The sequence below is a fragment of the Cynoglossus semilaevis genome, chromosome 17, assembly GCF_000523025.1.
Source record: "Cynoglossus semilaevis isolate Cse_v1.0 chromosome 17, Cse_v1.0, whole genome shotgun sequence".
Taxonomy (NCBI): Eukaryota; Metazoa; Chordata; class Actinopteri; order Pleuronectiformes; family Cynoglossidae; genus Cynoglossus; species Cynoglossus semilaevis.
The window spans coordinates 12,707,445-12,717,444 of record NC_024323.1 but is presented as its reverse complement, the minus strand read 5'-3'; the positions used below and the strand labels follow the sequence as shown (position 1 = coordinate 12,717,444).

Below are 10,000 nucleotides of genomic sequence, written 5' to 3'. Positions count from 1 at the left end.
ATGTATATATATATGTATATATATACACATATATACACATATATATATATATATGTGTATATATGTGTATATATATACATATATATATACATACATATATATACATATATATATACATACATATATACATATATATATACATACATATATACATATATATATACATACATATACATACATATATATATATATATACATATATATATATATATATATATATACATATACTGTATATATATATATATATATATGTATGTATATGTATGTATATATATATACACATATATGTATATATATGTGTATATATATATACACATATATGTATATATATGTGTATATATGTGTATATATATACATATATATATATATACATATGTATATATATCTATATAATCTGCTGTAATTACAGTGAACGGCCCGTTCAGCCGTGGGTGGAGCAGCGCTCCCTCCAGACTCGTGGGTGACTGCTTAATAAAAACGACATAAATCGTGTGACATTTAAGTGACATAATCTGAAAGATTAATTGACCGTCTTTTAACTGAGTCACGCCGCGTCCCGTTAGCAAACGATGAGGTGAACTCTGGAGGAGACAAAGGCAGAAATGGAGAAAAATACAGTTTGGGTTTAAATGTTTAAAAAAAAAAAACAAAAAAAAAAAAACACCAAACCCAGAGCTGACAGTTTGACAGATGTTTGTGTTCGGGGGGTTTTTGTGTGTGTTTAAGTGAAGCATTAAAAAAAAAAAGAAAAACCAAGTGAGAGCAGCAGTGTTTCTGTCAGGTGGAATGACTGTAAACACACACACACACACACACACACACACACACACACAGTTTCCATCTCTCCCTCTTTCTTTGTCTTATTTTCTATGCGGTCGTTTCCATGGAAACACTGAACACAGGTACAGTGTAGTATGTCAATAACTGAACATGTGTGTGTGTGTGTGTGTGTGTGTTGACAGTGATGTCAGTGAAGCAGCATCAAAGTTCACTGCAGCTGCTGCTGTTGTTGTTGTTGTTGTTGTTGTTGTCGTTGTTGTTGTGGTAGTAGTTGTAGTTGTGGTCGTTGTTGTTGTTGTTGTTGTTGTTTACATTCATTAATGTGGGAATTTAACATATTTAATGTATGGACAGAAGGAGGCGCTACTGAGGGATTAAACAAGTTATATCCATCCATCATCTATCATCCATCATCCAACCATCATCCATCCATCTATCATCCATCCATCTATCCATCCATCCATCCATCATCCATCATCCATCATCCATCCATCCATCCATCCTTCTATCCACCTTGGAGGACAAAGATTCCAGACCACAGTATGCCATCCATCATCCATCCATCCATCATCCTTCCGTCCATCCATCTAAACCTGTTGGAGGACAAAGATTCCAGACCACAGTATGAGATGTTTCTTCTTCTTCTTCTTCTTCTTCTTCTTCTTCTCTAACGTCCGTTCACTCAGAGACTCTCTGTGCAGAGAACGTCAAACGTGGAAGGAAGTAGAAATCACTGCTTCCTGTATTACTGATCCTCCCACCTGTTCTGAGCGTGGATGCCGTCCCACAGGGCTCAGATCAACAGGATCGTGCGTTCCCACGTGTCGGCCTCTAACAGCCTGGTCCCGCGCAGCCGCGGCGCCGACGCCGACGTGGACGTGGACGTGGAGCGCACGGAACCTGCTGCATAAATCATGGTCCATTTACAGAATGACTTGACGCCGCGGTCACAGAGCGGAGACTTCTGCTGCTTCATACAGTGGGAGGCCTGAGTCCGAGGCCGAGCGCGCGCGCGTGTGTGTGTGTGTGTGTGTGTGTGTGTGCACTGACGATGGCTCAAACAGAATGCAACACAAGCATATGTGTGTTGCCATGGTGCTCACAACCGCTGCGTCTTCCTGAGCCAAAGTGTTGTGTCACTATGGTAACGGTAATCTCACAGAGGGAGGGAGTGAGAGAGAGAGGGTGGGGAGGGGGAGAGAGAGAGGGGGAGAGAGATGAAGAGAAGTGTGAGGTTTGAATCAAAGAGACAGGATTTAAACTCTGGGCTCTGCTCCCTCTGTGACTGCTGTACTTCCAGACCGTGAGCCGTTACTCAGCGTTCTCCTCCACAGACTGACACTCACTGCGGTCTCACCGGAGAGACGCTGGCTCACTTCCCTAACCGGCCTCCGGGTGGCGGGACGTGTTTAAAAGGCAGTACAGTACAGTTGAGCTGGGAATTCAGAGGCTTTTCAGCAGCGTGCGTAAATAACGACGGGTGAATTAGCGTCAGAGCGTCAGAGCGCTAGGATACTGTAAGTGGACGGCTGGTGGAATTATGGGATGTTCAGTGTGTTGGTGGAATTGAATCTGTGACCTTTTGGCTGTAAGGCAGAAGCACCAGCCACTGTTACACTACGTGGTCGGTCCAGACGCGTTGGTAATCGAAAACTGAACATCATTGGCTCACGGTAAAAAAATTGATTTTTTTTTTTGAACAACCATGCAGTGTGTGGTTAGCATGACCACACGTAGCCACAGCCCCGCCCACCTACGGAACCTTTGGTTGACCACTGGCCCAGTTCCATCAGAGCCCATATCCATAACACTCCACCCACACGGTCATACTACTGGACACCAACCCTAGTTTGAGCACCACCACGACGGCATCTGCCTCCATTTTTTTTCCCCTTGTAAACCAGGAGACAAACACTCGCCGTGGCCTGACACAGATCCACCCGAGCGCATGTTGTTGTGTGAATAATGGAGGAGTGGTGTGAAATATTGATCAGTCAGTTTTAATAAATTAACCCCGACATGAATTAGTCATGAATTACACTCCACCGCAATCACTGTGGCGCAGTACACTTATTGGACCAGCAGAGCGGAGGATGGTAACACGCCCCAGATGGCAGTGTGTGGCCGAACATACTGTAGCTGCGCTCAACACACACACACACACACACACACACACACACAGAGTTGGGGTGTGATCCTGGGGGGAGGTGTGAGGTCGTTGCACATGTTTGTATCTGCAGATTCCTCGCGGTGGAGAAATCGGAACGGAACGGAGGAAGAAGATGGAGAATCTTTGTTTCTATGGAGGAGAAAATCTCACTTCTGGTTTTTTTTTGTTTTGTTTTTTTTTTTGGTTAAACTGATTCTTAAGAGTCACTCTTTATCTTTATCCTGAAGCGTCTACAGGAAACTGACATTTTCTAGAGATCTTAAAGGTCACTGAGGGAAAAAAAAAGGTTCTGTGAAAACAGTCAATAAAATAATCTTAAAATTACTTTTTTAAATTTACTAATTAAACCAAACATTTTGGACAAACATGAATAAAAAACTAAAATAATCTCTCCTGACATCTACTGCCCCCTGTGACCTGAAAAGGTACAACATGCTTAACTCAATCCCCAGAAAGGAAGTGCTCCTCTATCACAGACTTTACGGCTTTATCTATTTTTTTTTTTTTTTACATAAACTCCAGTAAAAGAACAATGAACAGTACCACGAAGTACCTCTAGGACGTCCTGCCCTGACACTGTACTCCGATGTCATTCTGCAGAACATTCTGGAACATCTTTGACCTGTTTGTCATTACAGCTGTGATCAAACAGGTTTTAAATCTTCAACCACTAGTTAACAATCAGGCGATTAATCACGATTAATCGGAGTATTAGGATTGACAGTCGCAGGTACAAAAACGACAACGTACGATAAAAACTACTGATGGATAGAAAAAAAAAATCAGATAAAGACACATGTTGAATATATGTGAATATAAAATGGACTGGTTTTGTGAACTGGGCTCAGACGGTGAAATCCCAGAGTTCCTTGTGTTCACAGTTCCACAGTAAATGTCCTGTGATTCTCCGCGCTGCCCTGTGAAAACATTTTTTTTTTTTAACGTGACTTAATTGCAGTCGTACGCTGACATTAATCAGGGAGTAATGGAGAGAATAACCTAATGGGCTGTCAGAGCTAAAACACTGGGAATTAATGTGCTGCAGCGTCTCAGCGCTAACGGCTGCAGGAGCCGCGGCCAAGAGGTGGCGAGCGACAGTCGCCGCAGATCTGCTCCGGCGTTCGGCCGTTTGTTTGTTTGTTGTTCTTACGTCCGCACTTGAACTGAAAATGAACTGAAAATTTACAGCAACAGGTCATCAAACCACGGGCATCCATCAAATGGTTATTATTATTATTATTTTTTTTTTTTTTTACCTATTTATTACAGCCCTATACCATTAATTCCCCGTGACCTTTATTGATGATGAATTTAAAAATGTGATTAATTAATATTTAGCACCGGCTTCGTCTGAGACAACAACCAATCACAGGCGGTGGCTGAGAATTAGTCGAGATTTATGTCGCGGTAATTGCGAAAAAAAAAAACATAACAGTAAAAAATTTTATGTGGCATAAAATATTTACATTTTTTAATTCACTGAAACTGTTTCGGCTCCATTATTTACGGAAAATTGAACGCATAAATATATTCAATTTAATAGGAAATAATGCTCAAAACGGAAATGGAAGTGAGGAAGAGGAGGAAACGGGAGAGACACGGGAAGAGCCCCCCCCACTGCTCTGAGTCTGAAAACACACAAACAGCGTCACTGAGTTTATAAAGGACTTGACACCGTTCCAAATCCGAGTTCATTTGGATTCGCTCCACGTCTGCCAAGGTCAGGGCGGCTGTTGTCAAACTCGCGGTTGTCACGCCGCCGCGTGTCGCTGCTCTCTATTTCTGTCACTCCTGTGCTCCCTCTGCTGTCCTGTGTTTCTCACTCTTTCTACTTTTGTCGTCACTTGTCGGGATCGTATCGCGGAGTCACGGCGCTTCATTTACCTGCGGGGCTGACAGGTCCTTCTCATGTACTGGTGCGAGAGCCGCGAAATACAAAAAAAACAAAAAAAAAAAAACAACATAAAAAAAAAACAAAGTGAAGTCTAGAACGAGTAAAATGGACGAAATATTCAAGTAGAATCCGCTTCTAGCCTGAAATAAAATCTATTTTCGGTTTTAAAAAGCTACAGCCATGTTGGATAAGAAAATAACCGGTAAAAGCTACACATATCAGCCATGTTGGATAAGAATATAATAGTTATTCAACCAAGAGTTAGCTCCAGAGTTAGCCTTTACCAAATTAAAAAACAACAGCTCTGATTTTAGTTTAAATACATGCACTCTTTCATGTTTTTAGCCTCCATGCTAGCTGCTATGGCTAGCGCTGTATCATACTTCTATTTCAATGCTAAACGTTTGAAATGACTCGTTAAATATGTTGTGTTAAATCAGTTTATCAGCTGAGCACGGAGCACGTGAGGAGCTAGCGTTGGCTAGCTGTTTTTAGCGTAGCTGCAGATTTCCTGTTCATTCTGCCCATGGGTTTAAAAATTATCTTCACTCTTTAATTAACTGGATAAGCGCCTAAACCTCAACAGGCCGACTAAAAATACAACAGATATTCACCCACGTGACCCACTGTATTTATGTGTAGCACCACCTAGCTTTTACGCGCTCCGGTAGCGACTCACTTTACTAAATGAATGCAACAGGAAGTTGTATTTCTGCACCACTACTGCTATTTAAATGAATGTCAATATTTCATTAATAAAACATTGAAACTCTGATTCAGTTCTAAACCCAGAGTTCACAGCAGCAGCAGCAGCACACACTCATTCAGGTTTTTATATGGACTGTAGGACAAATAATAATCTCAGGATTGGACATCAGAAGACAAAGGTCGTCAGCAAACAAATTCAGTTAAGGCGACGAAGGGTAAAAAGATCTCACTGACGCTCACCACTGATCTGATCAACAACACGGCTGAGTCCATTATGAAACTGCAGGTCGGTTTGAGAGGAACCCAGAGTTCACAGAGGCAGGAGAGGAAGGAAGGAGGCAGGAGGAGAGGAGAGCCTGAAGGAAGGAGGCAGGAGGAGAGGAGAGAGACAGACAGAGCGGACCACAGGACGGCACAGACGAACAGAGCACGGGGAATTGAATTCTGGGGCAGCGGCGGCGGCAGCAGCAGGAGCTGTCGTGAACTGCGCTGTTATCACGGAGCAGGTAGCAGCGGTGGAACGAAAGCAACGCTTCAGGAGAGAAGAAAAGAAGGAGGAAGTCCTAACTGGAACAGAGGAGCTGAAGACTCGCCGTCACTGCAGGGGAAAATGAGAAAATCGAGTTCCTACAGTCGGAGAAACTGCGTTTCGTCGGCTAGGTTTGATGTTAGCCGTTTTTCGACGCGGATTTTATAATCAATGAATCGGGAAGTGGAAAAACGCAGATACTGACAGAGGGAAACTGATCACCTTAAAAAACACATTTGTACTACACTGATCCCATATTTGGGAAATCGTTGCGTTAGCAGCAGATATGCTGTTAACAGGCTGCACCTAGCAAGCGCCAAGCGCGTGGTTCCTCTGGGAATCGAACCCAAGACTCTCAATGTGTTGAAGAGGAAAAAGAAAATCAATATCAATATATAAAAGTTGAGCTGCAACCAATCACAGTTAGCCTAGGTTAGCTTCAGATCTAGAAAATGTTGATTAGCAACATTAGCATCAAAGGTTTTTCTCTTCTTTTAGCTCTGGTTCATGTGAGAGCACTGCAGCAGTCTTAGCCCCACCCCCAATCCTCTGATTGGTTGAGACGCCTGATATCACAGGACTTTCACAGTAACAATAATAACAATAATAATAATAATAATTATTATTATTATTATTAATTATTATTATTATTATTAATTATTATTATTATTATTATTGTTGTTGTTAATAATAATAATAATAATAAATAATAATAATTAATAATAATAATAATAATTAATAATAATAATAATAATTATTATTATTATTATTGTTGTTGTTAATAATAATAATAATAATAAATAATAATAATTAATAATAATAATTAATTAACTGATGGAGGAGATTTCAACCAGTCCTTAAAACCTTTACATTTGGACTGTTTTTGTCCCCGTCTTTCCCCTCCGTGTCCTCTGAGACCGGAGACGAGGTGCTCCGTCTCATTGGACGACACAACTGAAGCCTGAACGCCGTCGCCGTCGCCGCTGCTGCTGCGTCGTGTCCCAAACACTTAGCAAGAAATATATATTTTCTTAACATCAGCAACTTCACCGGTGCACGAGAATGACCCATGACCTCCAGCACACACACACACACTGTACTCACGCTGCTACACACACACACACACACACACACACTTCCTGTCTCAATCTTAAGTACAACAACGGGGTTGGCTCCACAGGGAGCAGAGGAAGGGGCGTGTGTGTGTGTGTGTGTGTGTGTGTGTGCAGGCTGTTATTACGTGGAGGGAGGATGATCACAGCGTGTCATCCAGCATCTGCTGCCTCCACGGAGGCCGTGATTGTGCTGATCCCAGGCGCCGTGACGAGCGCGTCGGTGGAAATTCACCCCAACCGCTGCACTTTTCACAGAAAACGGCCCGTGCAGCGTTTCTGCGACCATAAATCATCGTCCGCTTGATTCAGACGCATTAGCGTAATTGTAAATAAACAGCAGCGAAATCAGAGCGCCGATCAGACAAACGGACGTCACCCTGGTGTTTTGTTTCGTCCACGAGGCGTTCGGTGTTCAGGTCATTTTCTTCAGGGTTCTAGTCCGGTCCACCTTAAACTGTTGACGAGCCACTGTTGGTCCACAGGCCAGACTTTGGTCACCTTGGTTGAGGCAACATGTATATGTTTTTTTTTCCTTAGAAATAATCGTAAAAATCCATCTGTCACTATCCGCTATGTGATGTTTCCAGGGTTAGCAAACCTCTGGTTCACGGGTCACTTTTGGCCCAAAAAAAACACCAAAACGCGGCCGACAGTTAGATGTTAGTAGGACGAATTCTGCCCCCTGCTGTTGTAAACACTCACACAGATTAACACACACATTTCATCCTATCTCTCTCTCTCGCCCTCTCTCTCTCTCTTGCCCTCTCTCTCTCACCTGAGCACTTCGTTGGGGTTGCCTGAGATTGGGGTCTTCTTTTCGGGGGCTCCGTGACATTCCGACTTCAGCAGGGTGTGAGGTCCGCGGTCCAACATCATGGTGGACGTTGCCATGGTGATTATCGCCACGCCGTCACGAACGCGGGCCTCCAGGTTGTAGTCCCACTCGTCGTAGGACACGGAGAGCAGACCTGGTTGGACAGAACAAAACCACAGAGTTGGAGAAATGACGTCATCGCTCACCGCCACCGAACAACTGCGTCTGTCGTCCTGATCCAGACGGACAAAGGACGACGGACGGGTCAGACAAATGGACAGAACTCAGGTGTGGACAAACACAGCTGGTCGTCCAGAGTGTAAATGTTTTGACCACCAGGAGGCTCCGTGGTCCTGGGTGAACGAGCAGCTATCGCCGCGCCGTGTTTGTCCATCTGTCTGCGTGTGTGTCTGTTTATCTGCCGTCCTCACGTCCTCTACTGTCCTCTACTGACCTCTACTGACCACCCGAGCGTTCATTAACATTCGCCGCTCTCTCGCCCTCTGTGGCTGAAAACGGCGAACACGTCCAGAAACGTCCTCGATACTTTCCTGACTCGTGACTTTCTTTCAATGAACGTTTTCAACATTTTTCAGAACTATCCAGTGTCTTTTTCTCTGTCAAAAACTGATCCTTCCTGCGGGGGGCGGGAGGCTGCCCCCTGTTGGTCAGTGAAGCACCTTAACCCTCTCTCTCCCAGTGATTCCCCCACTTATCCTTCAGACCACTTTATTTGTCTTCCTGTCTCTCCGTCCCGTGAATTATTTTTAATGTATTTTAATAAGGTAAAAGTCGTCCTCCGTACTGGACTGTTCTATAAATCTTCACCCTGGTTTTAAACTCTGACCCCTGGTGTCCAGTCCTGGTGTTTCGGGGTAACGTCGGTTGTCAGACGGACTGGTCCGATCCTGGTGCCATCCGTCAGGTCTGCGATGGCTGACTGACATTTAGCGAGCGATACATCATTGTGTCTGCGGGAATTAATTGAGTGATAATTCAGCGCTAAATCAAAGGGATCCTCGTGCGTCCATTAGCGTCGCCGCCACCGCCGCCGCCGCCGCTACCTCCACTCGTAATCATTTAGGCAGCGAGCGAAGGCGTCGCATTGTTTTCACAGCAACATAAATCAGGAGACGAGTTACTGTGGATCTACATAACTGATGGCTGACGGAGTCCGACCTGATGGAGCGGGACACACACACACACACACACACACACACCTAGCTATAGTCCTACAGCCATTCATTTCCAACAGACGTTCTCATCAACGTCTGATTTTAGAGCGGGACAAAAAGTCCACGCAGTGAGAACCACAGACGGAGGTCAACGCTCGACCTCGTCACCGGTCGAGAACTCAAACCTACAGTAAAAAAAAAAAACAGAACGTGTGACGTTCCAATCTGAGGCCCAGAATGAATCACTGGGCTCTCAACACACACACACACACACAAAAGTCCAATTTAAAGTAAATCATCCGGCGGTGGCGATGACGAGGAGTCGGCGTTTGAAGCGGTTTGAATTACTGGGCTTGAACAGAACAACCCGCTCTGGGTCGGCCGAGCTGAGGACGGGCAGCGACGTAATGACCCACGTAAAGCAGCAGGAACCAAACATCAACAGGTAATCAAACCCCCTGTGGGCTCGCTCTCCTGCACGCCGTCACACCCGCAGAAGTCACGGAAAGTTCCGCTGCAGTCGATCGACCGGACTTTCAAATTTCAAATTTCAAATTTCAAATTTCAAATGACTGCAATTCCTTTTTACAGTTCCAGCTGGGACTTCTGACCGAGCTACGGACATGACATGGCCCCCGCCCCAGATGTTTGGGTTTTTTTTGCACTGTCCCACATGTGAATGGACATCCTGTGTAACAGTAACAGCGACGCGGTGATTGGACAGCGTGGACTCCTACCTGTGGGGTACTCCGCAGGAACCACGACGGTGTCCCCGGCCACCAACGAGGGGACGATCCACGTGAAGCCGGAACCGG

General features: G+C 44.5%; 1 protein-coding gene across 1 annotated transcript in view; it reads right to left on the bottom strand.

The window, feature by feature from the left end:
* The window catches only part of grin2ba (glutamate receptor, ionotropic, N-methyl D-aspartate 2B, genome duplicate a), a 91,112-nt gene that overhangs the window by 25,073 nt on the left and 56,039 nt on the right, over nucleotides 1–10,000 (bottom strand). The window contains exons 6-7 of the mRNA XM_025064528.1: nucleotides 9,923–9,998; nucleotides 7,972–8,164 (exon numbers count right to left, since the gene is read on the bottom strand). Of these exons, the coding sequence (XP_024920296.1) occupies nucleotides 7,972–8,164; nucleotides 9,923–9,998 (269 nt within the window). The remainder of the gene's footprint in view (nucleotides 1–7,971; nucleotides 8,165–9,922; nucleotides 9,999–10,000) is intronic.